This window comes from Andrographis paniculata, unplaced genomic scaffold (genome assembly GCF_009805555.1).
Source record: "Andrographis paniculata isolate CXL003 unplaced genomic scaffold, ASM980555v1 Contig32END, whole genome shotgun sequence".
Taxonomy (NCBI): domain Eukaryota; kingdom Viridiplantae; phylum Streptophyta; class Magnoliopsida; order Lamiales; family Acanthaceae; genus Andrographis; species Andrographis paniculata.
This window is the reverse complement of record NW_026137565.1, coordinates 7,846,180-7,873,485: the sequence shown is the minus strand read 5'-3', so window position 1 is coordinate 7,873,485 and position 27,306 is coordinate 7,846,180. Positions and strand designations below refer to the sequence as shown.

At 35.1% G+C, this 27,306-nt stretch overlaps 4 protein-coding genes and 3 non-coding genes across 16 annotated transcripts; 6 read left to right on the top strand and 1 right to left on the bottom strand.

The window, feature by feature from the left end:
- Positions 1-99: 99 nt before the first annotated feature.
- On the bottom strand, positions 100-1,318 carry LOC127248028 (uncharacterized). The gene is made up of 2 exons (XM_051270160.1): positions 1,034-1,318; positions 100-390 (listed from the first exon to the last, which is right to left on the bottom strand). Exons 1-2 carry the CDS (start codon positions 1,217-1,219, stop codon positions 199-201), a joined length of 378 nt encoding a protein of 125 aa, XP_051126117.1. The 5' UTR covers positions 1,220-1,318; the 3' UTR covers positions 100-198.
- A 3,660-nt stretch (positions 1,319-4,978) lies between these two features.
- LOC127247878 (homeobox-leucine zipper protein ATHB-14-like) lies at positions 4,979-11,280 on the top strand. 4 transcript variants are annotated; one of them, XM_051269945.1, is made up of 20 exons: positions 4,979-5,244; positions 5,320-5,381; positions 6,133-6,330; positions 7,346-7,505; positions 7,587-7,699; positions 7,822-7,912; positions 8,004-8,099; positions 8,201-8,314; positions 8,393-8,476; positions 8,570-8,725; positions 8,804-8,878; positions 8,963-9,069; positions 9,186-9,375; positions 9,495-9,683; positions 9,762-9,842; positions 9,912-10,046; positions 10,127-10,458; positions 10,535-10,649; positions 10,736-10,885; positions 10,962-11,280. In XM_051269945.1, exons 3-20 carry the CDS (start codon positions 6,158-6,160, stop codon positions 11,106-11,108), a joined length of 2,508 nt encoding a protein of 835 aa, XP_051125902.1. In that variant the 5' UTR covers positions 4,979-5,244; positions 5,320-5,381; positions 6,133-6,157; the 3' UTR covers positions 11,109-11,280. The 4 variants fall into 4 exon arrangements, with proteins under 4 accessions (XP_051125902.1, XP_051125901.1, XP_051125900.1 ...); XM_051269944.1 differs by having other exon boundaries at positions 4,979-5,381; XM_051269943.1 differs by having other exon boundaries at positions 4,979-5,381; positions 6,103-6,330.
- A 1,098-nt stretch (positions 11,281-12,378) lies between these two features.
- Positions 12,379-16,456, top strand: LOC127247090 (uncharacterized). 6 transcript variants are annotated; one of them, XR_007837807.1, is made up of 5 exons: positions 12,381-12,610; positions 12,709-12,861; positions 13,504-13,602; positions 13,778-13,940; positions 16,268-16,456. XR_007837807.1 is itself a non-coding variant. In XM_051268798.1 (3 exons), exons 1-3 carry the CDS (start codon positions 12,489-12,491, stop codon positions 13,525-13,527), a joined length of 333 nt encoding a protein of 110 aa, XP_051124755.1. In that variant the 5' UTR covers positions 12,379-12,488; the 3' UTR covers positions 13,528-13,609. The 6 variants fall into 6 exon arrangements, 2 of the variants coding, with proteins under 2 accessions (XP_051124755.1, XP_051124754.1); XR_007837808.1 differs by lacking the exon at positions 16,268-16,456 and adding an exon at positions 14,374-14,760 and having other exon boundaries at positions 13,796-13,940; XR_007837806.1 differs by lacking the exon at positions 16,268-16,456 and adding an exon at positions 14,500-14,760.
- On the top strand, positions 14,024-14,089 carry LOC127248180 (small nucleolar RNA U49). The gene has a single exon (XR_007838035.1). It is a non-coding gene; the product is annotated as a small nucleolar RNA U49 (small nucleolar RNA).
- LOC127248179 (small nucleolar RNA snoR2/U65) lies at positions 14,280-14,431 on the top strand. Its single transcript, XR_007838034.1, has one exon. It is a non-coding gene; the product is annotated as a small nucleolar RNA snoR2/U65 (small nucleolar RNA).
- Positions 14,508-14,592, top strand: LOC127248176 (small nucleolar RNA snoR77Y). The gene has a single exon (XR_007838031.1). It is a non-coding gene; the product is annotated as a small nucleolar RNA snoR77Y (small nucleolar RNA).
- Positions 16,457-18,019: 1,563 nt separating the features above from the next.
- On the top strand, positions 18,020-27,283 carry LOC127247254 (uncharacterized). Of its 2 annotated transcripts, XM_051269034.1 has the most exons (20): positions 18,020-18,096; positions 18,250-18,433; positions 19,869-19,972; positions 20,426-20,512; positions 20,619-20,694; positions 20,777-20,851; positions 21,314-21,367; positions 21,896-21,955; positions 22,044-22,160; positions 22,581-22,675; positions 22,758-22,960; positions 23,695-23,792; positions 23,971-24,074; positions 24,153-24,318; positions 24,497-24,619; positions 24,993-25,075; positions 25,337-25,478; positions 25,608-25,637; positions 25,866-25,936; positions 26,246-27,283. In XM_051269034.1, exons 2-20 carry the CDS (start codon positions 18,395-18,397, stop codon positions 26,859-26,861), a joined length of 2,343 nt encoding a protein of 780 aa, XP_051124991.1. In that variant the 5' UTR covers positions 18,020-18,096; positions 18,250-18,394; the 3' UTR covers positions 26,862-27,283. The 2 variants fall into 2 exon arrangements, with proteins under 2 accessions (XP_051124991.1, XP_051124992.1); XM_051269035.1 differs by lacking the exon at positions 18,020-18,096 and having other exon boundaries at positions 18,134-18,433.
- The last annotated feature ends 23 nt before the right edge of the window (positions 27,284-27,306 follow it).

The window sequence follows — 27,306 nt, the reverse complement described above, 5'->3', positions numbered from 1 at the left end:
TTTTATATTTTTGCAGATGGAGTATCGAATCGGTAGTAGTAGTTTCGTCTAGGAGGCAAGTGCTTGATTTGCTACAACATCACCTGTTCGAAACTATACTTAGATTAAAAAGGTGGAGCTCAGATTAACGACGAGTATAGCTGTAAAATTTTTGGCGCTGGACGTACGATGGTAAAACAAGAATTGCAACGACAGAATTCAGACAAGAATTGCAAGGCCTTCCTTTTTGTGAGAAGGTAATGCTGCCCTGTTTCCCGGGAAAGCTTTCTGCGAGATGTCAACCAGTGCCTTGAAGCTGTAGGGCTCGTGCATAGATATCTCCGACAGGACTTTCCGGTTTAGTTGAATGTTCTCCTTCATCAGTCCATGCATAAAATTCCCATAATTCACCTGTTGCGCAAACAAGGAGCGATGACAACATTATTTCTAGACACTAATGCAGCAGCATTGTGACAACAAGGAAAGTAGAATACTAACAACACATTGAATGAGGGTTCAATGCTGTTTAAATAAATTGGCATAATTAGCATACATTGTGGTTCATAATTGAAAAAATGCATCTACTTAGCTTAATCATCAACCAATGACATGAAATTCAATCTCCAAACATCTCAGGGTTTGTTTACCCTATAAAAATCATACAAATAACATCTTAGTAAGAAAAAAATCCCATCAAATACAATTTTTTTTCTCTTATAAAATACTAGTATTTTTTACTATCTTGTCTCACTGGAGCCCAGAATTCAGAGTTCTCAGTAAGAAATAATTTTCATAAAATCAGGTCAGCAATGACAATTAAACAGCTAGAACTGTAAACCCTAAACCGCAACTGTTGTGTCAATCATCTGATCCCAAGCAGAAAATTAATTCAACTAAAAAGAAATACATTGGAAATGAGTTTCATAGATAAAGCACGGCAGTAATCGGTTCAAATAATGGGCACGGGAAGGGAAACTCTAAAACCACAATGCAAAGCAACCTCCGATAATTGAAAGCAAAAGCAATAATAGAAAGAAAGAGATAAGAATCGCACCCCGTGCTGGCGAGTGCCGGCGTTGATTCGCTGGATCCAAAGCGAACGCATATCACGCTTCTTGTTGCGGCGGTCTCTGTACGAATACTGAAGCGCCTTCTCCACTCTCTCCCTCGCTATCCTTATACAATTCTTCGCTCTGCCGCGAAATCCCTTCGCCAATTTAAATACCTCCTTCTTGTTCATTGTCGTTGAGAATGATCTCCTCCGCGAGATAGAAGTCCGAACTTTTCTGTGATTTCCACTGCTACACTATTCCCGTTTAAGGGTTTCCAAATTGAAAATGAAAAATGTAAATTTTATTTTACTTATATTACAGATTGGCCCAGGCAATCCTCAGCCACATTTGCCAATTTGGGCTTACCCTTATAAAGTTTGGGCTTCCCTTAGCCCATTAAAGAAAAACAATACGGGCCCAACAAAGTCCCTTCACATGGGCTAAGAATTATGATTTTTGAAGTAGATTAAGTAACCAGCAATTATAGGCGATATATATATATATATATATAGTAATTTTTTTATTTTTTTCATCTGCTAACCAAAATTATGCCAAAGATAATGATATATATATATATATATAAATATGCGCGCGTGTGTGTGTTTGTGTTGTTCTAACAGAACTGTTAGTTTATATTTATATTGAAATGGTTTTAATTTAATGCCTAGAAATGATTATCTTCTTTGCCTAAACTCCTGAGTCGGTCTGTGTTATTTAAAACATGTGTAGTGTCTTATCTTAGGAATTCAACAGCAAAAAGAATCATTAAGCATATATATAGATAATGTTTGGTGTAATAGAATAACCCAAACAAAAAGATATAAGTGATATAGGGACCCCTTCTCAAAAGAAAAGCTTATACATATATGGGAGCCTTGAAAATATTGTAATTGAAAAATAATAATAACAATAAATACTCAACAGTCAGCATCAAAGATATGTAAGAATGAATGTGCAATATATATTGCTGCATCCTTTTTGTTAATATAATTAATTTATTGTTATTGATGGATAGTGATCTTCATGGTATTTGGAACCATCATTCATAATCATGCCCAAGGATTATACCATGATTTTGTCCTAAGGCAGCAACCAATTAGTATATATTCAAAATGCATATCCCTCATTCATGATTAACAATATATATATATATATATATCCTCCACCTTCAGTTCATTCATTCTTCTTCTTCTTTTCTTTGCCCATCAATTATTATCTTCTTCTAACATGGTCCCAATATCTTATTATGTCCCTTCCATGAAATCTATATATGTCATCCATGCAATGTTTTTTGTACATACATGCATGCATATATACATATATATATATATATATATAGAGAGAGAGAGAGAGAGTTGTAAAGTAGAAGCAAAGGTGGCACTAATATATGTATATATGGGGCTTGAAGATGAAGAGGGGTGAGGATCAAAACACATACAGAGAAACAGCTTTTGGGACATCATTATAAAACCATAAAAATAAAAGGATCTTTAATTTGGTGGGCATGCATTTAGAAAAATTAGAATGAGGAGGGTAGTGCAGGAAAGGGACATCCAACAATTGTGTGTGGTGTGGTGTGGTGTGCCAACATACCCTAGTGCCCCTGTCCCATTTCTTGGCCCCTCTTTCATTTCCCACACGAATCATTATTAAATTACTTGCATAAAATTAATCACACACACACACACACACTTATATATATATATATATATCAAACAAGCTGGGTGGGTTTTCAATTAATCATTATGATCATGCTAATCTAGCTAGATAAGTAGCTAGGGAGACAACCGAAGTTACGTACCTACCCAGGCATACCACACACACACAAACACACACACACACATATATATATATATGTGATTTATTTGTCCCTTTATTTAATTTGTTCCAAACAAAAAAAATGATACATCTTTAGTTTAATTTTGTATATCATAGTTAAAATAGTTTGATTCATTATAGACATGTGTTGCACAATAATTTTGTATTCGACGTTTAAAATCGACATTTAATTCACATCAAGGTATGTTATAGTTTGAACTACATATACATACTTTCATAGTCCTGTTTTTATAGTGTATTTGCCTTGGATGCTTTCATTTTCTTTTTTATTTTATTTTTTTAATAATAGTTGTGAATTGTTATGCATGCTAAATGTCAAACCCTAATTAGAATGAAGTCCAAAGCTTATATATATTGCATTGACTGTAGAGTGAGTACAAGTGATAGTGGGAAACACAAGAGCCTATCATGTGTTGGGTAAATAATTTGTAGGGTGGTTTGTGCTAGTTCTTTCTTGTTGCTAGTCAACCTCAACCTCACCTCTCTCTCTCTCTCTCTCTCTCTCTCTCTCTCTCTCTCTCTCTCTATATATATATATATATATATATGCCTCTCCCTCTCTCTAGAACTGTGTGTCATTGCAATTTTGCATGCAGTGGCTAATTAATTAATTAGGATGCTTAGCAGACACATTAAGTTCCTATTTCTATAATCACATCATCATTACAAACTTGGATCGACTCACCCCATGCATGCATGCATCTCTCTCTCTCTCTCTCTCTCTCTCTATATATATATATATGTATGTATGTATGCATATATTGTGGGCTAATTAATTAATCAAGACTTGTTCAGTAATGCATTACACACAGTACACTCCAATGATCAAACCGTGCTTTCTTTAATTAATTAATTAATGATCTTTTAAGCTTAGCCTTCCATGTCTCCATATCTATGCTATGCGATATGCTCCCTTTTCTTTCGTTTCTTTTCCTTTTCATAAATATATGTATATTGTGGCCATTAATGAACTTTTGGAATATCTGTGTTGATTAGTTAATTTAAATCATGATATATATAAATATATATATATATATATTCCCCCAAATTTTAAACTCGAGATATATCTTCTTTATCATATCATCGATTTTCTGAGAAAAAAGCTGAAGGTCCATCCCACTCCCATACCCACACATATATATGTATATATATATATATATGCCAATCTCATCATTCATCAATACATTATTTTAATTTATTATTGTTCATGATATGCTTTGCTTGCTTAATTGCTTTGAATCTTTTTTATATATAAAAATAATCATTCAATTGGACATGTATGATTGTATACACATCGCACCATACTCTGCATGCATCATTAAAGAATTACATGAAATATATATATATTTAATTAATATGAATATTGAAATATGTGTACAAAATGATATATATTATAACTCTAATTAATTATATTTAATTTTCTATTCTCTCCCTCCCCTCCCTCTCTCTAAATATATCGATACAATTTTAGTCTTGAAATTAAACCATGTCAGCTTGCCACCAAACCTTGGAAAAGTGAAATTCGATCACTTATACTGAAAATAAATAAATAAATAAAATTAGATTATTCGAATATATCACGGGTGCATATTTAAATTCTTCCTTTTCTTATTATATTATGACAATTATTATATTCTTTTTTTGCCTCTTCCCATCTAAAATATTAGTGCATGAAACGTAATAATGATATCATGTTCATGGAAGCATGGCATGACACCAACAATTATTATTACGCATAAAACTATGTCACATTTAGAATAAATTTGCATGCTTACTGTCCAGAATTTATTTATTTCTTTCTCGAAATTAAAACTAAATAGCCACGATCCCTTTTCAATATAACAGCTAAATCTATTCAATAGATTTATTTCGTCCAAAAATAATCCAACAAATCCCATTTAAATAACTATTTAAAAAATAAATATGGCCATAGAAAGGCCCAAATATTCAAACCCGTAAACAGGCCCAACTATCAACAGCTCATTACTTAAAAAAGGGTAAAAAGGTCCGAGCCCCGAATCAAGGATCCGAAACCGACAGAAGGAGAGGATCTTCTTCCCTTTCCATATACTTTTGAATTTGATGACTTTTAGCAATTAATTATCTTCTGTGTCCGAAGCAGCAGCAGTATTTAAGTGTATCTACAACTGATTTCTTGTGTCATCATGGTTTGGATGCATAACAATGGATCCACATCATGTCACATGCGTGCATTGCAATAGGATTGCATACTGATACATACAGACATGATTCATCAAAAGTCCCACTTGTCCACAACCACCCAAAAAAACAAAAAAATTTTTGCCATGTGTTGTTTTTTAATGGCGAGATGAAAGCAGAGGGGGTGTGCTGCTGTTAATTTTGATCATTGAATGTATGTTTTGTTTGTTTTGTTTTGTTTTAGTTTTTCTTGTTTCTTCTTTCTTCCCCAGATGAGGTATTGGTGCAGGTCCAACAGCCACATGTTGTGATTTGCCCAAAAATGGGTCTGCAGGTCTGCCTCAGATAAAGGTGCTGCCTTTGCCTTCTACTATCTTTTCATTGTTTTGTGCTGTTTCTTAAATGCTCCCATGTTTGTACAAACATGCTTTTTCTTTCTTCATTTTTGTAATAAATGTGCATACAATACAATTACTACCCACAAACAGCTTTCTCCCTCTCCCTGCAATATGATTGTGCCAATTGCCTGTCCTCGTTCAAATCAGCACGCTCGCCTGCTCGCTGTTTTATTTGCTTGAGGAATAACTACTGATGGTTTTCTTCAGCAAATTTAAAAAAGCTCAGAGATTGCAGAATTGTTTGATATGTCAGTAGTTCAGGAATTTGCATATTTGATTACTTTCTTGTGTCAAGTTGTGTGTTCTTTTTCCTTTCTCTCTCTACCCATTTCATTTTCTTTGAAAGTCTCGACATTGGCGTCCTGAGGCAAAATCCAGGGGACCTCTGTTCAAATATCTTTTTTTTTTTTTTTTTTTTTTTTTAAACTCTAACACACATCCCTCTGTCCTCTGGACCTCTGCCCAACAAACTTACGCCATATCTCTCCCTTTCTTGGAGTAAAACTAAAAGTAATAACGATAATTATAGTACCCCAAATTCAAAAAAAGGTACAGGATTGATGGGTGAGAGAGGAGGCTCTCTGTGAGAGGAGAGCCTACCTGTTCATGCAAACCAACCACAAGAACAACAGCATAACTCGCGTCAAATTCACTAACAGAAAGTTTAATCTTAGGTCCCTTTGATTGATTCTTTCTATGCACAGAGAGAGCAACAGCAAGCAGCAGCAAATGGATGCGAGCAAGTATGTGAGGTACACACCTGAGCAAGTGGAGGCACTAGAGAGGGTTTATGCCGACTGCCCAAAGCCAAGCTCTTTGAGGAGGCAACAGCTCATTAGGGAGTGCCCTATTCTTGCTAACATCGAGCCTAAACAAATCAAAGTTTGGTTTCAAAACCGCAGGTAGATTTCTCCCATGGCTGTCACAAAACAAATGTGTTTGATTTTGAACCTGTATTTCTTGTTTTCCTTGTTCAAAGATGATTTTTTTTTTTTCCCCACCAGTTTTGTAGGTTTTCTGCAACTTTAAATCATTGTATTTTTATCAGCTTCTGTGTTCATCTTCCTCAGCATTTTGAGACTTTTGTATATGAAGTGTATTTCGCTCCTCTGATGATTCCCTCCTTTTGTTTTTTAGCCACAAATCTTCCCATCTATATTTTTAATTGGGGAGGAGAAAAATAATGAATAAAAAACTTGGACAGGGCTTTGGAAAATAGATCTGTGAAAGTTTGTGGCATCTACTTGAGTCCCCAGACATCTAATAGATAGCTCATCAATTCTATGCTATTGTATTATGAGTGAAGCCCCAGTTTGGTTGTGGCAAACAACAAGTTGGTATTATCAATTCTTGATTTTGTTTGAACCCCTGCATTTCATTGTGTCCCGATTTCCATGGACATCAAACTTCCTGTCCAGTTCCTTGTAGATACGCATTTATTTGCAGTCTGTGGATTACGGAGAATTTTAGCCTATACCATTGACAATGCACTCTTTTTTTTTCTTTTCATTATTATTTTGGTCACTCTTTTTTTAGGTTTTGGGATTGTTTTGTCTACCTGTAGTGTTAATGGGGAGTCCATACTTTATAGTCTCTTAGCGCAACTATCATTTCCCGTCCGTTCTGTGTCATGTAATAAGGTTATTGACCTATGAGATCTCATCTCATCTATGGAGGTAATTCATATTCATTTCCATTATTAGCTTGAGTCTAACCTTTCAGTGTAGTATCTACTTACAACAGACTGATAGTTGAATGATCTGCGAATCACTCAAGTTCTGCTCATAACTCACCGATAGACAGTTGTTTTTATTGAATTATGATCCATAATTTATAATTTCTTGGGACATCTTTGTTTACATGATATTTGTCAGCAGCATTATCGTTTTGAAGTATTGTATTCTTTGATCTTTTTAGATGTCGTGAAAAACAAAGGAAGGAAGCTTCTCGGCTGCAGACTGTTAATAGGAAGCTGACTGCCATGAATAAGCTGCTGATGGAGGAGAATGATCGCCTTCAAAAGCAGGTCTCACAGTTGGTTTACGACAATGGCTACATGCGGCAGCAACTGCACACTGTAAGTTATATATTTTTTGTGTTTTGCATAATGTGGTATTAACAATCTCATTCTTCTTTGTCGTGTTACGTGTTATAACAGGCGAGCGCTTCGACCACTGATACCAGTTGTGAGTCTGCGGTAATCAGTGGTCAGCAACAACAGCATAACCCAACACCTCAGCATCCACAAAGGGATGCAAATAGCCCAGCTGGGTAATCGACCAAATGCTGCCTTAATAACTTTTACTTTGTGGTTCTATTTATGCTGTTGGCTGTAGCTCTCATTTGTTGTGCTTTTGACTATGTCTGTCTCCCTTTTTGTGTTGATTTCTCAGTCTTCTTGCAATAGCTGAGGAGACACTGACGGAGTTCCTTGGAAAAGCTACTGGAACAGCTGTCGACTGGGTCCAGATGATTGGTATGAAGGTGTGTGTATATATATATACATTCGTAGTCTCCTTCTTTGATCTTTCGGTTCGACTATAGTTTCTTTATGCGTGCCTTACTTTATCTTTAGCCTGGTCCGGATTCTATTGGCATTGTTGCCATTTCCCGCAACTGTAGAGGGGTAGCAGCACGAGCCTGTGGCCTTGTGAGCCTCGAACCCACTAAGGTGAATTTCCAACACATCAAGTCCTACTTGTCAAAAAGATAATAAAACAAAATAAAAATCAATGTAGTCTTGTATTTTCACTTCAAAAAAAATTCTTCCAGGTTGCTGAAATACTCAAAGATCGACTCTCTTGGTTTCGTGACTGTCGTTGCCTTGATGTAGCAAGTGCAATCCCTACAGGAAATGGAGGGACATTGGAACTCTTATACATGCAGGTGAGTTTCATGCAATCTGATCGTCGATCTACGCACAAGAGCTTTCAACCAGTTCTAAATGTCTACTCTATTCCTCAGATGTATGCACCAACAACGTTAGCGCCTGGTCGCGACTTTTGGTTGCTGAGATACACTACAAGTTTGGAAGACGGCAGTCTAGTGGTAAAAAATCCTAACCCATCCTAATGGGTCGACTAAATTTCATTTATTGATCTATAGCCTTTTATTGGAAGCTATGTTATGCTATTCTTGCAGATCTGTGAGAGATCTTTAACATCTAAAATGGGTGGTCCAACTGGTCCTCCTGCTACTTGCTTTGTGAGAGCTGAAATGCTCCCAAGTGGCTACTTTATACGACCTTGCGAGGGTGGGGGATCCATTATCCACATTGTTGATCACATTGACTTGGATGTAAGCAGTCATTAGGGTATGTTCATGAGGTTTAATTTTCAGGTTCTCCCTTTTAACTCAAGTTTTTTACCCCCGCAGGCTGGCAGTGTTCCTGAAGTATTGAGGCCACTTTATGAATCTTCAAAAATCCTTGCACAGAAGATGACTATGGCTGTGAGAACTTTCCACCTTGAGTCAATATGTAATTGTCTGGGCTTGTCTGTACCTGCAGCACCTTAAATTATGTTTTATGATCAGGCTTTGCGCCAGATACGACAAATTGCTCAAGAAACTAATGGAGAGATTCAGTATAGTGGTGGTCGCCAACCTGCAGTTCTTAGGGCGTTAAGTCAAAGACTCTGCAGGTAAGAACCCGTAACCTCTCGACTGCATCTAATAGGATAACTTAAAATCTATTTGTCTTATATACTCTCCATTTAGTAATTCTTCTGATTGTCTTTATTTGGTTAATCACTTTTAGGGGTTTTAATGATGCTGTCAATGGATTTGTTGACGATGGCTGGTCGATAATGGGCACGGATGGGGCTGAAGATGTAACCATTGCTATTAACTCATCTCCAAGCAAGTTTCTCGGGTCCCAATACAACAACTTGTCCATGCTTCCATCATTTGGGGGAGTTCTTTGCGCACGGGCGTCAATGCTTCTCCAGGTTAAGTTTCTTAGTTGTTTATGACAGATGCATTCTTGCTTAACATTACCGAATGATCACATCTTCAATCTTAGCATCTATGACTTCAGTAACATTGGTATATTAAAATTGTTGCACAGAACATACCTCCTGCTTTACTTGTTCGTTTCCTGAGGGAACATCGTTCTGAATGGGCTGATTACAGCGTCGATGTTTACTCTTCTGCTTCTCTGAAGGGTAGCCCTTATGCAGTCCCCTGTGCTAAGCCTGGTGGATTTCCCAGTAGCCAAGTAATTTTACCTCTTGCGCAGACTATCGAACATGAGGAGGTAAAACTATTAGTTCATCCTTTCAATTGCATCTTTACCGATTTTGCAATACAGAGAGTAACTAAGAATCAATTGTAGTTCCTGGAGGTGGTTCGTTTGGAGGGTCATGCATTCTCGCCCGAGGAAATCGCATTATCGAGAGATATGTATCTGTTGCAGGTTTGTATTTGCAGTTGTTTTCTGCTATTTTCTTTATGCATGGTGACATTTACAGTATTGATTTTACAGCTATGCAACGGGATAGACGAAACGGCTTCTGGTGGTTGTGCTCAGCTTGTGTTTGCGCCGATTGACGAGTCATTTGGCGACGATGCTCCTCTGCTGCCATCCGGTTTCCGCATTGTACCTTTGGAGCCTAAATCAGTTCGGTGTCGTCCCTTTCCTTCACAATATAATTTGCATAGCGAAGAGTTCATTCGACAAGACTCGTTTTTTTCTTGCAGGATGGCCCTTCTGCAAATCGAACTTTGGATCTGGCTTCTGCTCTCGAGATCGGACACAGTGGAAGCTCCGGTATGCAGATTCGAGAAGCTGATGCAGGTAATCAGAATTTCAGATCTGTTCTTACCATTGCATTCCAGTTCGCCTTCGAAGACCACTACCGCGACGGTGTTACTGCTATGGCACTTCAGTATGTACGAAGTATAGTCAGCTCTGTCCAAAGGGTTGCCGTTGCAATAGCCCCGACCCTCCTCGGTTCTCATATTCTGCCAAAGTCTCTTCCCAGTTCACCTGAGGCTGTCACACTTGCTCGATGGATTTGCCGGAGCTATAGGTATGAACACTGCTTGTAAACAATCGCTACATCATCTTTTTTGTTCTAACTTTTTGTTATGATGATTTTATTTCAGGGTACATACCGGTCAAGAACTATTCCCGGCTGATTCACCGATGGCAGACGATGCAGTTCTCAAGCAACTTTGGCACCACACTGATGCCATCATGTGCTGCTCTGTTAAGACAAATGTCGGTCAATCTTAAATTCCGTTCTTGTCGTCTATCTGCTCTGTAATTTTGTACTGATGGATCCAGCTGCTGAATTCGAATTACAGGCATCAACTGTTTTCACATTTGCGAACCAGGCGGGGCTTGACATGCTGGAGACGACGCTGGTGGCACTTCAGGATATAATGCTTGAGAAGATACTAGACGAAGCCGGTCGAAAGATTCTCCTGACGGAATTCGCCAAGATCATGAACCAGGTGAGTAGCCGGAACTTAATCCGTCCATTGCCTATTACGAATGTTTCCATTTTTACTAAGTTGAATTCATGTGCAGGGATTCGCGTATTTGCCGGCGGGAGTTTGCGCATCGAGCATGGACAGGCCGGTTTCCTATGATCAAGTCATTGCCTGGAAGGTTGTGGATGATGATGATTCCAATCACTGCCTGGCTTTCATGTTCATGAACTGGTCTTTTGTCTGAACCATTATCGTCTTCTTGAATTTGCACTAAGATTCATTCAGCTTTAAGACAAGGATTTGATTATGAGATAGTGTACTCTTGCTGTTTGTGTTTGCAATCCTTTCTTTACGAACAATACAGTCTTGAAGAATGATCACGCACTCGATCTAATTTTATTCCTAATTGCAAATGATCAGTTCTGAGTTAAATGTAATAAGTAGGGAGCGATTCGCTGTTGATTCTTGAAGTGGCAATCACGCCTTTTCACGGGGTTTAAGATTTAACGCAAAAACAAAACAAACCTATGCTCTCTGTCCTGTGTCGTGTCCATCAAACATCTTTTCAATCCCATCTCTTAAAAACATTTTGTCGTCGGCCTGTCACTGTACTGAATCTGATTCTTTATGTATCTGACTGCCAAAAGGGTCATTTCTTGTTCTTTCGCAGAAAATGAATGAATGCATAGCAATAGTCAATAGGGGCAGTGTGAGTCATGTGCACAGTGGCAATGATAACGCCTTATTAAATAGGTTTGTTGCTATGCTAGCCTGGCTTACCTTTGTAGCTAAGTAGGTGAGATCATCTGCAGATCCATAGCCATTGTTTATTTCACCCAATTGGGATGAAATTATAATTATGTTGAGTTAGGTGGTGGCATGGCATTAAACCCGATTTTATTGTCTAATTATAATTACCAAAGCCTAAGTCATTGCCCAATTTTATTTTATTTTTAAGATTGAAAATTCGCAGTCGCTGTTCGAAATTGCATACAGTAAACTTCGATCAAACTTACAAACTAAATTCAACAAAAAAAAAAAAAAAAAAAAAAAGTTACATCAGACAAATAATGTTTATCATATGAACATGAAGGCATTGAATTTAAATCATGACCGGACAGTCCAAGTGAGGGTGATTTCTTTTTGTACTTTCTTGATATGAGCCTTAAGCCCATTTCGATAATATCTTTATTTATAATATTTTTTCTAGTTTTTATAATTCTATTTTATTGAAAATTAATCGTTTTGAAATTTTATTTAGATATATGCTATTTTTCTTTTTAGAAATAATTGAAATATAAAATTAAGAGTTGTGTTTAAATTTTAAAGTTAGATGTATATGAATAAATGGTATACTCTTTGTTACCATTGAAAACTATCTTTTTATTAGTCCCATTAATTTTTTTTTTATTAAATTAAAAATAATTAATAATTGATTTTAAATATATTTTTTAAAATTTTTACTTAAAGAAAAAAAGAATAAGGTAATTACAAATACAATTAACAAAATTATCTTCTGGGTTGAAGTTGAAGGGAAACCCGGTTAGTGTTTCTATAGTAAGGCGTTTGAAGAAGAATCCGGTCCTCACGTCCGATTTCGGTCTCCGTGCGAAAAATCGTTGAAATGGCGAATACGGCGCCGGAGAGTGACACGGCTAGATCGGCATCTGAAGAAAGCTCGGGGGAGTTCAAAACGCTGGTGAATTCTCAGGATTTGGATTCTATAAGGCAAACGCAAAACCTCGTGTATGTATATTCCTGTTTTTTATATGAAGGTTGACTCTTTGTTTTCAGTTAACCTCTTTAACTGCGGAAATATTGAAGTTTTGAAGGTGAAACTGCAGATTGGGGAGGTTGCAGGACAGTAATGCAGTATTGTCTCACTTTAACGAGTATTCGGAGAATTGCTTCGCGGAAGTCTCTGCGGAATTTGCCAAAAACGCACGCCTCTTACGATCCATGAAATCCGACCTCGATTTCGTCTTTCAAAAGCTGAGGTACCAAAATTCATCATTTTATCTTGAAATATTTTGTGGATTGTTATTAAAATGTGTATGGTTGTGGAAAAAACCCTATTTGGATTAATTCATCGGTTTCCATTGCTGGTTTGTGCATACTCTCATATGGAGGGGTGGGGGGGAATGGGGGATTGCTGTGATAGCTGATTTTGGGAACTATGGAAGTGATCAATCTAAGCTTGCAATTTAAGATCGGGTTTCAAAATCTGCCTTGAGTAAAATAATTGTACAATGAACTTGCAGGACATTTGAATTTGCATTAGTAACTAAGCACAATTCCTCAACTCACCTAATCTGAAAGATGTTTCCATGGTTAGCTGGAAAAACTATGTCTAGGACTGGTCGTCCTTTAAATCTGATTATCGCTTCATTGATGAAAGATGCTTTCTATCACAAAATTGTTAGCTAGTGTTTGCCAATTACTTGTTTTATAGAAAATAATGTTAAGCAAATCGAACTGTCTCTGTGAAAGAGGAACTTCTGTTGATGCTGAAGCTTCTTCATTAATTCGTCTCATGCTGCCCTGATACTTTTTGTGTCCCTGTTTGTTTACTGCTATGAATTGAAATTTGTTCTTATCATCTTAGGTCCTGCAGTTTAGAATGTGATTGTACCTTGCAGGAACTTGAAGGCCAAGATTGTTGAAACCTACCCGGATGCTTTCCCTGATAATTCAACTATGGAAGCCCTCGATCAAAGACCCGACCTTGAATTACCAAGGTGAACTTTTTAAGAGAATTATTATTGCTGTTGTTCTTGTGGTAGCAACATGGCATTTGGTTCTGTATTTGGATGTGCTGTGTGCAGTAAATTACTATAATTATTCATGGTTTTCATCATTCAATTTGTGTTTAGAAATTTCTTTCTGCAAAATTGGGCTATAATTTGGTCTTAGATATTTGGGCTTACACAGGTGGGCTTGGGTGAATATTTAGAAACCCTAAACTATAAGCACAACTAGAAGCAGAAAATACCGCCGCCAGGAGTCCTCTTCAGAAACCCTATATGTACACCCTGCCATCCCTAATCCTTCATTCAAAGTTATTTCTTCTCCACGGGTAATCCTCCTCTCGCAACTCCTCTGTGATATTTTCTGTTTTTCTTCTTTTTTCATGTCGATTTGTGAAAGATTAACATACGGTACCGATGAGGAAGACATCCCAAAGTATAGGAAGTGCCGTATGACACTTCAAAACGCAGCGTTTTGCCGCCGCCCCACCCTCCCCATCCACCGCCGCCAATGTTTTGCCTCTGTGGCAACTATTGTCCGCCGGTCGGGCATGCGTGGTCTGCGGCGGTAGCTGTGTGTATGATTTGGAACGGGTCTCTGAGGTTTAAGTTTTATATCTATTTCGTAAAAAAAAAAATTCGAATTTCTTACGGTTTTTCAACTCAATGGTTCATAGCCACGTCGCCGGTAGCCAAAATTTGGCAGTGATCGGTGATGTCAGTATAGAACCTAAATCAATTCCTTGTTTCGCATGCTGATAGGAACCTGTGGACCGATAATCTCCGTTCGTCCATGGAGCCACTTTCTGCGATTACAATCTCCTATCAGATTTACGTTGCTTCCTTTAGATCTTAACTGTTTTTCTTTTTTAAACTGTTTCTGTTCAGAAACTTTGGGGCCAATGAGGAATGTTATATAAATATCCTGGAATTACCGTCTGAATCATGTTATGAATTGAGATCGACTATCTGAGGCCTTATTGAAACACTGCTTCGTGTGTCGGTGTGTGTATATATCTTTACTTGAAGCTTTATTTGCTTAAGCTTTCCCATGTCCGTGGGAATTGTTGATCACCATACAATTATTGTACGTTTGGCTCGTGACTCTGATTGTGATATGTTACTAAATTAGGAACTTTATTTTTGTAATTTTTGTGGGTTTGCATATACCGTAGTTAAAAAATATTTTTTTTATATTTTATTTTATATAATTTTTAAAATTACAAATAAAATTTAATATTTTATTTTATAAAATAAAATATTAAATTTTATTTGTAATTTTAAAAATTATATAAAATATTTATAAAATAAAATATTAAATTTTATTTGTAATTTTAAAAATTATATAAAATATAAAGAATTTTTTTTAAAAACTTGCATGGAGGGAATGGTTGGAGAAGAGGCCTTGTGAAAATAGAGGGAACGTTTGGAGTTTACTGTAGCGAAAATTTTGCAAAGGAGAAATGTATTATGCTGCAAAAATGGTCTTAAGCTTCAATTAGATTGAAGATTTTTTTAGTTTTAAGAAAATTACTAGGGTATGTTTCTCCAAGGGGTTTGGCCTCATTTATAGGCGCCAAACTCTCTATTTTTTTTTGTTTTTATTTTTTTAAAAAATAAAATTTTATTTAAAATTTATTATAATTAAATGAAAAAAATATATATACAATATGTATTATTTTGTAGAGAATAAATTTTTTTATAATATAAATAAATAAAAATTTAAATATATATGTTGAGTATAATATAAATTTATAATCAAATTGAATAATATAAATTTTATTAATTAAATTTAATATATATTTATATTATTTTATTCATTATCCATCAAATAAATACACAACTAAATTTATACACAAAAAAAACAATAAAATTCAAATTCATTTCAAAATTCAAATAAAAATCAAATTTAAACTTAATTTTTTCTAAACTCTCCTTAAGAATTATATCCGGAAAGAAACTTTTCCTACACGACTGATTATAAAGATTGTTTGGCTATGATTATATTGATTGTTTTGGAGAATTATGTGTATAAAAAGAATTACGTATTTGGTTTGATAGTTTCTGAAAAAAAAATGTATTTGATTTTATGTTTATTTTATTTTTTAATAGTTGATCTCAAGTTATCAATTGTTATAGAAAAAATTAAAAAATGTCAATATCATATTAAAATATTGTATAAATAAAAATTTAAATTAATACTTTATTTTATATCAAATTTAAATTGCATCAAATAATCTAGTTGATGAATACCAATTTTGTATCAAATACTTTATTTCTGGTTTGAATTTAAAATATTTGATTAAAATTTTGTATTCTAATAATATTTGATATGAATTTTGTGGGAGAAAAATATTTATCTTTTTTTTTTTTTTTAGAAAAATGCATTGTTCCTTAAATATGTGGAAATTTGACCAAAGACTTTTCCCTATAAACACTCAATTATTATTTAATTATTTTGACAACAATTTTAAATTATTATGTTTTTGGTGCTTAAGATGCTTATTTTTCTACTAACGATAAAATTTATATTAATAACTAGTTGAGATCTGAACTTGTTTTATGATTGGTATTGCCGAATAGATTATGATTTGTAAAGATTTGGATCCGGTGGATATCGTTTGTGATGTATGATTTTTATTGTTTGTATGTGCAGGTAAGAATGGATTGACCCATTTTTAATTTTATATTGTTGTGGTAGTATTGCTGAAATGTATGGTTTTTAACTTTTTATGTAGTAAGTAATCTTTATTGTGGTTCTAATCTTTTTCAGCACATTCTATTTATTTTCAAACAATTTACATCTTACATAGCAAATCAAGAATGCCGTTTTATTTAAATTAGTTTGTGCAATTACCACTTGATTCGATAGTCCTACAAAGGTTTCATAATTTAAATTCAAATTTCAAAAGCACATATCCAAATACAGAAAATATATTCGTCTATTAGAACAAATATCGGGATTGGGATAATGTGGTTAAGAAATTACAAAATTATATTCAACAAATTTTTATGCAAATGAACTGATTGCCAGACTTTTAATTGTAAATGCTCTTTGTTCCCTTCAACTTTGTCAGACCTGCCATTATACATTCATCCAATTTTATCAATCTAACTCTCCCTATGATATTCGGATATGTATTTATGGGATATTCAATGAATTAGATTTGGTTGTGGACCTAATTTTATTTTATTTAATTTTAATTTTTTTTTTAACTGTTGATTCAGTGGTTGTTATAAAAAGAACTGTGTTGGTAATATAAAAAATAATATTTTATAAATAAATTATATATATTATATTAATATAAGTGTATATTTATATTTTTTTAACAATATTTATAGAAAATTGTTCAATTGAAAAATTCTACTGACCATGTACATATTTCTATATATATATATCAAAAGAATCAATTTTATTCCAAATATTATGCTCTCCTTTCATTACAACTCAAATATTTATTTCTTATTTTAGTAAAAGTTATTTCAATACTAAAATATCTTTTAATTTTTACTTAAATTACAATATACTATTACATTTTTTTTTACATTTACAAAAGTCAAAGGACAAAAACCTCTTATATATCTCTACTAATTTCTTAATCTATTACAAAATATCAAAAGGGTCATTTGGACTGACGGAGAGAGTGTATAATAATTATTTAATTAAATATATCAAAATTAAAAACGAAAAATAAGCCTACCTGTATCTATGGATTAGGTCGTCTCAAACAAATAGAAATTTTGTTTATATATTTTAAAAAATTTAGATTTATTGTTTGTAACAAATTTGTAATAAAAAAATTATCAACTTAATATTTATCTTTTCTCACAAAATATAATTTTTTTATTTAATGTCTTTTACCATTCAACGAGGTTGAACATCAACATTTAGTTAAAACTCTAAATTGTCAACATTTATTTTCTTCAATACATGGGAATCACATTAAATCAAAAATCAAAATTAAGAGCAGAAATTTTGTGGTGGCATCATTCTTTAAAAGTATGCTCCATGCCTAAAATGATAAATGACAATGGACATCTCACCACTCATGTCATGGTTACTAATAATTAATAAAATAATAAAGGTATGAAATTTAATTTAGGCTAGATAACCTAACCATAAAACATGATGGAATCAATGGTGGTGAGGTGAGGTGAGGTGAGGTGAGGCTCTATGGAAACTTCACCAATCCCTTTTCTTGACACATACAAATTTGTAAGTCAACATTCATTCATTCATACAAAAATTATTATTAAGGTTTATATATAACATTAATAATGTGCATCCACACATAGAAAAGTTGCTGTTGTAAGATTTTCGACAACGGATATTTATTTGTTTATTTAATTTTGTTGGGCCTATACATACATATATATATATATATTTTTTTGTGTATGTATCACACAGTATATGTGGGTTGCTGTGTGTGTCTCCGGTTTTCAATATCCTGGGAAAAGTACAGCTCTGTCCTCCCGCAGTTGCAGGTAATATTTTTCGGCCTCTATTATTCTTGTTTATCTATTCGGGAATCAAATTGGGAAAATCAATTGAATTGCATCGCGGAGTCGTGTGGGTTGGGTAATCTGTTGGAATTCGACAAAATTTCGTCAATAATTGTGTTGGATTGAATTTTTCAGGGATTCTTTTTTGTTTTTCTTGGTTGAATCGGGATTGTGGCCACGAGTTCTGGAGCCGGAGGCTGTGCGCGGAAGCTAGGGTTTTTGAGTGGGCAGATCTCTAAACGCGACCTTCCAATTCGATCGTTGTGGTTCAGAATTAAAGATGTTTTGGCGTATGGCCGGCCTCTCCGCTGCATCTCCAGTAAGTCCGATGGCTTTCTTTTTGCTGTTGCCCTCAGATGTTGTATGTTGGATCCAATTTTATTGGCGTGTGATTTCTTGGGCGTTTGATTCGCCCTATTCGGTCGAGTGGTTTTGCGTTTCTTGTTGAGTGCTTTGGGATTCGATGAGTTGATTGAATATGGTTCTCGATGGTCAAGAAGATGCCGGACTTTTTGTGTGATCGCGTATGTTGTTGGCCATGGTCGTGGCAGATATTATAGGATTTTATTAACTAACGGAGCCCCAAATTTATCAAGAACAATGCAACAGTAACCAAATACAGAACAGACACCCTGACATGATGAACATATGTATGGTTGTCTCACAAAAAATTACTCTGTGGTGCTCACTCTGAAGTTTGCTATTCTGGGAGGAAAAGGCTATCTGTCCATGTACTTGGAAATTAAGTTAACAGATTTTTTGAAAAAGCATTGCAATCGTTTGGAGATGGAGGACTTATGGTCCTTTGAAAGCTTCTATAGTATTAACATCAGTTGTGATATTATGAGCAACAAGGAACTGAGTGCTTCAGCAGCCTGTTACTATTTAGGAGGCTGTGATGCCATTTTATTAGAAATTGGATGTGCTACTTTCTCCCTCTCTTTTCTTTTTGATATTATTATGTTATGGTGAGTTATAATAAATAGTCCCGGTTTTGATGAAGGCACCATAAGATTCCTTAAGCTGAACAGATATTGATCAGACTATGCAATTGTAGAGGGGGTTAATAATTTTCTTCATTCTTGGAAAGCTGTCAATTTCAGTTTGAATACATTGAGTTGCTGTGTGCTTGCATAATGTAGTTGGAATTGCGTTAGTCTGGATGTTCCTCCCATAGTTTGTAAATTATATTTATGGATATCTGGTGTGAATCTTCTAATTCTCAGTTTATGATCATATAGCGCGGTGATGAGAGAAAAAAAAATCTTGCACCTGCATCTATTCATGTAAGGCTATAAGCAAGCTGATCCACAAATGTATGATGCTCTACTTATGTTACACAAATATAATGAAGATAGTATATAACTAGTGATAATCTTGTAAGTACCTTGCTTCTATAGATTATTATTGATATAGGAAGTTTGTTATCACTAGTTTTTTGTGAACTTGACTCTCTTATCCTCATCATTAAATCAAACTAGTCTATCCTCAGACTATGGCTTTGTTAAGAAATGCATCAATATTGGGTTTTTTCAACCCTCAAAAGAATGGCTAACTCCCTCATGTCTATTTACTATATCTTGATGCTTTTGTGCTGTGAATCTTGTTTAGAACTGGAAATGGGTTCTGTGACCAATGTTTTACTTTCTTGAATGGTGTTTATATCAAATTCTTCCTTCAATCTTAAGCTAAATTTTTGTGTCTTTTAATTGAGTATTTAAAGATATCCCCATCATCAAATATGCAAATGCCAGGTGGATACCATTTTAGATAAAGAGAATTTCACTCTGGAGGAGCTACTGGATGAGGATGAAATAATTCAAGAATGCAAAGCTCTTAATGGCCGTCTCATTAATTTGTAAGATACTACATCACTTGCCACAAATATCTGTTTGTGCTACACTATGTTATAGTTCTGTTTAGTTTACTCTGAAATAATCCTGTTGCTTAGAAGATTATCCTATTTCTGTTATTATCTGTAATTAAGGATGAATGCTTAGATCACCATGTAATGGCACATGAAAAAAAAATTGGATCTGTTATGTAGATATTTGGTAAGGTGGGTGATCTAACTAAAATAATTTCCAGCTGTCAATTCTGGAGGGAGATGTATATATTTTGACGGCACAACTTAACTGTTATTTTATCTTTTTAATGTCTAAACTATACTTCTTCAAAACAGCCCTAGCATGTCTTTTATAATCTTTTAGGATAATACAATTCCCACTTATGCATCAGTTAACTATGGTGTCAAATCATCCCCAATATTCTGGCATTGGGAGCTAATGATATTCTGACATTATATTTGCAGTTTGAGAGAAAAGTCTAACGTTAGACAACTGATTCAATACATTGTGGAAGAACCTCCAGAAGATGCCCAGAAACAACGAACATTCAAGTAAGCATGTGGTGCAGATAGTTCTAGGTGTATTTATATTGCCAAGCTTCTGTCACCATATAAATGTAAATTGCTGATGACTAACTTTCCTTATATCTGCACTCAGGTTCCCTTTCATTGCTTGTGAAATTTTCACGTGTGAAGTTGATATTATCCTCAAGGCTTTGGTAGATGATGATGAGGTGTGTGTTGTGACAATTTGTTTTGGATTGTTGGACATTGTTAATATTAAGCCTTTTTAATTACTTGTAATTTGATGTACAGTTGATGGACCTATTGTTCTCATTTTTGAATCCTGAGCACCCTCATAGCACTCTATTGGCCGGTTATTTTAGTAAGGTATTGCTATTGATGCTTTCGTATGTGATTTACATAATTTTTATGACACTCGTTGTCTTTATGCATATTTTAGATGATCTGAAATAGAAAAAGACATCAATTATAGGTGTGAATGACCTTTGCATGATGTATCCAAGTTTTGTTTAATACCTCAGTGCTAGATGTTGGGGTCTTTGCGCGCATTTGGTCAATCTATCTACAATGTTTTTCAACATTCTAATTTTATTTTATTTTATTTTATTTTTTTTAATTCTGAGAGAAAAAAAATGTAATGGATATGCATAGTTTGGATGTAATGGAGAAGGAATTTTCGATAATACAGAGTGTTCCATGAATTCTATGTGAAGTCTACAATACTGCTTATTTGTATGTTTAAATTTTATCCTATATTTTGCTGATCTTTACCGGTTATAAGTGCTTTACCCAGTCTTTAATGGTCATTTGATAATTTTTATGTTCTAGGTTGTTGTATGCCTGTTGCTGCGAAAGACAACTCCTCTAATGAATTACATTCGAGTGAGTAAATGCCATGTATTTATTTATTTTATTTTATGTATATATTTAGATATTTTTTCTTTCAAAATTTCCCATGCTATTATACTATGCTTAATTGTGACATTAATCTTGATAACCTTTCAAGGGAACATCTGGCTGGTTATTTGAGTTTCTAGAAATTGAATGCATGATGCTTTTCTATTTAAGCTTGAAGACAGTATAACATCCTTTAAATTACAAAAGTTCAATAGCTGACATGCAATGCCGTCAGACTGATATAGCCATTGAAATGTCAAAAATTACGTGTTGCATTATACAACCATTAGGTTTTAGAGGCAGGTTGTTTTGAGTGTCGAACAGTAAGGAATGGAATTTAACTAATTGCTACTTTTTTGCATACTTTGGAAGTATTAAATTCTGTATTTTGACCGTAACAAATTACAAATATCTTATGTTTCTTAATGAAATGACATATATTGTCCTCTGTTATTTAAAGTTGGTATAACCATATAAGTTGACAATATATATTCTTCTTTGATACTTGTTTAGGCACACCATGATATCATTAGCCAGCTAGTTGATCTAATTGGAATCACGTCAATTATGGAGGTTTGTTGTTCAGTTACCCGTACCTTGTATCTCATTGTCTCTTTTCAGTATCTATATTTCAAATTTCTGAAGGTTTCTTTTGTACCAGGTCTTGATTCGTCTAATTGGTGCTGATGAGCATATATATGCTAACTGTGCGGATTCCACGCAGTGGTTGGAAGATATGAATGTGCTGGAGATGATTGTTGACAAATTCAGTTCATCTGTAAGTTGCATTACGTATATTATCTGGCTGGACAAAGGTCAAAGGCCTTGCCTTTGGATAATTAGAAATTAGTCTAGTTATGACTTTTTTTTGAAGGGTGACCATTGCAGCTTTGATTATTATGGAAGATATAACACCAAGTTTGGTCTTTTAGTTTCTGAAACTGAACATTGCTGTGAATGTGAGTTTGGGTTCCTGGGCAACACTTCTTTGGGAAGAACATGCCACTTATCATATGTTCAGTTGTGAGGACATATCAATACCAAGATGCTATTTGAATGCCAAGTGCACTAAAACTCTATTAACAATGATAAATCTCTTGTGTTTATTCCTAAAATGCTTACATTTTAAGTTTCTTGATTTACTTATATGGTTAAATTTTCCTTGTATAATCTCACACAACCCTAAATTTATTTGTAGGACTGCCCTGAAGTGCATGCAAATGCAGCAGAAACTCTCTGTGCAATTACACGATATGCTCCCCCAGGACTGGCTTCAAAAATCTCCAGTCCAAGGTTGCATTTGTTACATTTTATGATCTTTCTTGGCTACGCCGTATCCATTTCTTCTCTTGACTGAAATGTTTTCCTGTGTCAGTTTTATTGGAAGATTGTTTCGTCATGCTCTGGAGGACTCCAGACCCAAGTCTGTTTTGGTTAACCTCTTATCAGTCTGTATATCATTGTTAGATCCCAAGAGGTTAACATCTGGGACATATTATATGTATACTCGCCAAATGGATTATGCATCCAAAAGTCCCGCTAACCCTGAGACTGTTCAAGGCATGCTGGAGAGCCTAGGTAAGTACTTGGATTTCACGTCATATGGTTGTTTGACTTAAATGGAACTTCTCTAAATATTATATCTTCTGGCCCTGTGGATAGGGGATTGTAATGGAATCTGGAGTATTTGTGCAACCATATAATTACCACAATGGTGCATTTATGCAATTCACTATTGTGAAGCTCATTCTCCAAGCATATCATAACCATTATTCTACAATATGTGCCCTGTATCTATGAACTTTTCATTAAGTTTCACTTGGTATTGAGTTCTCATTGTAGGGTCAGATTTTATATATTATCATATACGTGAGGATAGTAATAGTTTAGCGAATCAATTGGGAAATTTCCAGTAAGCCTGTTAAGAAAATGCACCATTTTAAATGCTTTAAGATGTCGTTGGATTGCAGATCCTGCCAGTCAAGAAATCGGTGACTAATGGCTGCAAAATTAATTGTTTTCTATTTCCTGTTAAATTTTAAGGGATCTATTCCAACATTGCCACTAGGGCATGCTGTCATATTGGTTAGTGCCTCAAGAAACATTGAAAGAGCAGAGCCATAAAGAATAGAATATTGTGTTGTAGGCACTTCATCATTGCAATCTATACACTAATCACTTGCTGAAATACAATTTTGATTTCTGAATGCTTGAAGTAATAATATTTGAGTGAATTACAATGCTGTGATTCAATGATTCTTTATCCTGGATTAGTAAGAAGATAATATCATAGTCTATCTGGATGCTGGCAGGTGATCTGCTCAAGCTATTGGATATTTCATCTGAGGACCATACTTTGCTAACTACATATGGAAAATTGCAACCACCTCTGGGAAAGCACCGGTTGAAGGTATATTTTCTACTTGCTGCCCAAAGAACATATCGATTTTGCTAGATTAGTTTGTGCAATTGAATTGTTTGGAAAAAACTTGTGAGAATTCACCATGTATCCAACAAATTATTACTGGTGTTTTGTCTTAAATAACTAGGCACTTTAATAAATTGTAACAAAATGGTGAATATCTCAGATCATCGAGTTCATCTCAGTCTTGGTGAGTGTGAGTAGCGAAGCTGCAGAAAAGGAACTGATTCTCCTGGGTGCTGTGAAGCGTATCATTGAGTTGTTTTTTGAGTGAGTTTGTCTTCCTGTTTTAGCCTGTTCTCAAAATCTTCCTTGACTTCCTAACTTTTTGTACCATTTCTGCTGAAGGTATCCGTACAACAATTTCTTACATCATCACGTGGAACGCATATTAATATCTTGCCTTGAAAGCAAGAATTCGGAGTTTATTGAGCATCTTCTTCGTGATTGTAACCTTATTGGACGTATTCTTGAAGCTGAAAAGAATTCCTCTTTAGCTTCTGATACAAGCAAGGTATTTTCTGTGTGCATCTCCCATTGAAAGTTGCAGTGCTTTCTACCGTTCTCTTTTATTACGTCTAATCAGCTATGTTGCTGTGCTATACCTTTTTATTTAATTTTTAATCTTTTTGTGATGTTGGTCAGCTAATTTTACTTTTGATTGACTCAATTTATTTTTATGCATCTTGCAGCCCACTATACCCGCTGAAGGAAAGTCAGCACCAAGGATTGGAAATATTGCTCATATGACTCGCATTGCTAATAAACTAGTACAATTGGCAAATAACAACAGCGTGATACAGACATTTCTTCAGGTTTATTCAATATCTTTCAGTTTCTTTGCACCATCATTTGTGATGATCCATGGCAAACTTCGTAGTCCATGTTCCCCTCCCCCTTCCCCACAACCAAGAACCCATCATTGGCATTTTGATGCTGGTTCATAGAAAGCAACTTTGTTGTCTTATGCTTTCACCTCTGTGTCACTGTTGTACTTTTTAACTTTAAAAAAAATAAAAAATTCTCACTGTGTTCAATGGTGCTATAATACATCCATACTTTTGATTATCTGTAATGATGTAATTATGGACTTATTTTGCAAGAACCTTCTAATGTTCAATGCACATGCACTATTAATATTTTATATGCCTTCTAAGGAGGTTTATCATGTGTCCTTTAAATTTCCAGGACAATGCTGATTGGGTTGATTGGCAATCAAATGTGCTGCTTAAGCGAAATACAGTGGAGAATGTATCCCAGTGGACCTGTGGGTGAGTGTTTTTTACTGTCAGCATTCGCAATAGATTTGGAGACACTGGTTTTTTTAGTGTGTGTGTCAGCTTATGGTGGGGACAAATTTTAAATTATTGGGAATTAGGTAGCAATCTTTATGTATCTCATGCTGTTTTATTATATCCATTCGGTGCTTATTGTATATCAATGGTTGAAGTAGTATTGAACTGCATTATCTATTAAAATAACCCATACTGATTGTTCGATTGTATCTTTTTTTTCTCTGTTCTTTTTTGCAGGAGGCCTAGTGTACAACTGGATCGGACACGAGATAGTGATGATGATGACTACCAAGATAGAGACTTTGATGTTGCAGCTTTAGCGAATAACTTGAGCCAGGCCTTCCAATTTGGAATCTATAGTAATGATGAGATTGATGAGGTTGGTTTTTTTTTTTTCCTTTTTTTTCACTTGAGGGCTAGAAGTTTAATAGAGGCCAATAAATTGTGGATGTACTTTCGAATGGTACTTGTCGTGGTTCACTGATATACTTTTGGTTGCTTTCTACAGGCACGTGGCTCTCTTGAGTGTGATGACGAGGTATGTGCATCTTCTCCAAAAGCGCTACTTTATTCTACGATAAAATTGATATGCGATTTTGGTTATTTTCGGTATTATTTATGATTTATCAGTTGAAACTAAATTCTTATATATAAACTTAAAGCGATAATATTGGCATCAGTGTTTTCCTCATATCCTACATTTATGAAGCTTTTCAACTATATATGAAATGCTGAACTTGAATAAGTTCCTCCACTTACTTGTCAGGATGTGTACTTCGATGAGGAATCTGCTGAAGTTGTCATTTCTTCTCTTCGGTTGGGAGATGACAATGAAAGGTTAGTGAATAAGACTATATTGTTTAGTATCATCCGTACCTTGTATGAAATGAAGAGTAAGTGATTATTTTTTTGCCTTGATATACGACCTATTTTTTCACAATTTTGGGAGGTGGTGAATTTAGATTGCTTCACATTATTTTATGCCATGGTAACTATTATTTGAGTTCCTTTTTCTCATTGAAGATTGTATTTGTTGAGAAAATTGTTTTATTTTTCCAAATTTACTAGGCATTGGTATGTAAGTTGATTGTTGCACTTCGATACTATTTATTTGGCATTCATGATGAGTTTTGATTATATTCACAGCGGATCCCTTTTTACGAACTCCAATTGGTTTGCATTTGAGGATGAGAGAATAGCTGCTGATGAGAATTCATCTGGTCCCGTTGCTTCCTCTTCACCCAAAGCTCAGCTGCAAGAGCTAGTCGAGGGTGCTGACAATGATGAGGCTTTAGCAAATACTGCTACATCTGAATTGACTGAACTTAAACCAACTTCAGAGGACAATGGGCTGACCAACCTGTCGTTGGATGTACAAGAAACTGAAACCAGTGGCTCCGACAAACAAGAGGAGTCAATTGGGTTGAGAGGAAATTCAGATCCTGATGAATTTCTACCAACCTCCATTACTGCAGACACATCATCCACTGGAAATGATCACCCAACTTTACCCAACGGCGAGCTACCAGTGGAATCAGATGGACAGCCTGATGTTAAAGAAGCAGATATATCAGTTCCTTCTCCGACTCCTTCTGTTAAGCCTGTAGATAGTAGCAAATCCGACACCAGGGCATTACCGGATTCTGAACCTGTTGGCTCTGATGCCAATTCTGCTGCGGAATCCGTTGAAGCAGGCGAGGAGAAGCCAAGCAGTGTAAAGGTAGACTCTCCTGGAGCTGTGGAACATGAAGAAAATAATTAATTTATGAGAGTGAGATCCGAATGTAAATTGTTGTTAAGCTGCGTCGCATTCCACACGAGCTGAGTGTAGCACGCACTTGGTGTCGAGCTTGGTGCAGGATGATGATGGTGGTGGTGTTCATGACAGCTGCAAGTAGTAGTGTATACAGCCTTCTTGATTATAGGGTGGTTGCATTGAGCAACACAGAATATGCCACAAATTGCTGCTCAGCTCAATTGGAGCCTAACAGAGGAGGAGGAGGATTGATTTATATATATATTATACATGTCTTTTCTGCCACTTATACAATTTTTTTTTCTTACTATTTTGTTCTCTCTAGTATTCACTCGCTTACTGTTTAGACACTAAACTTGGCTTCATCTTCTTCACGTCATTCTTGTTCATATCTTAAATAGTAGTAATTTATTGTCTTCATTGCACTCCATCAGGTGACATCAAGACGCTT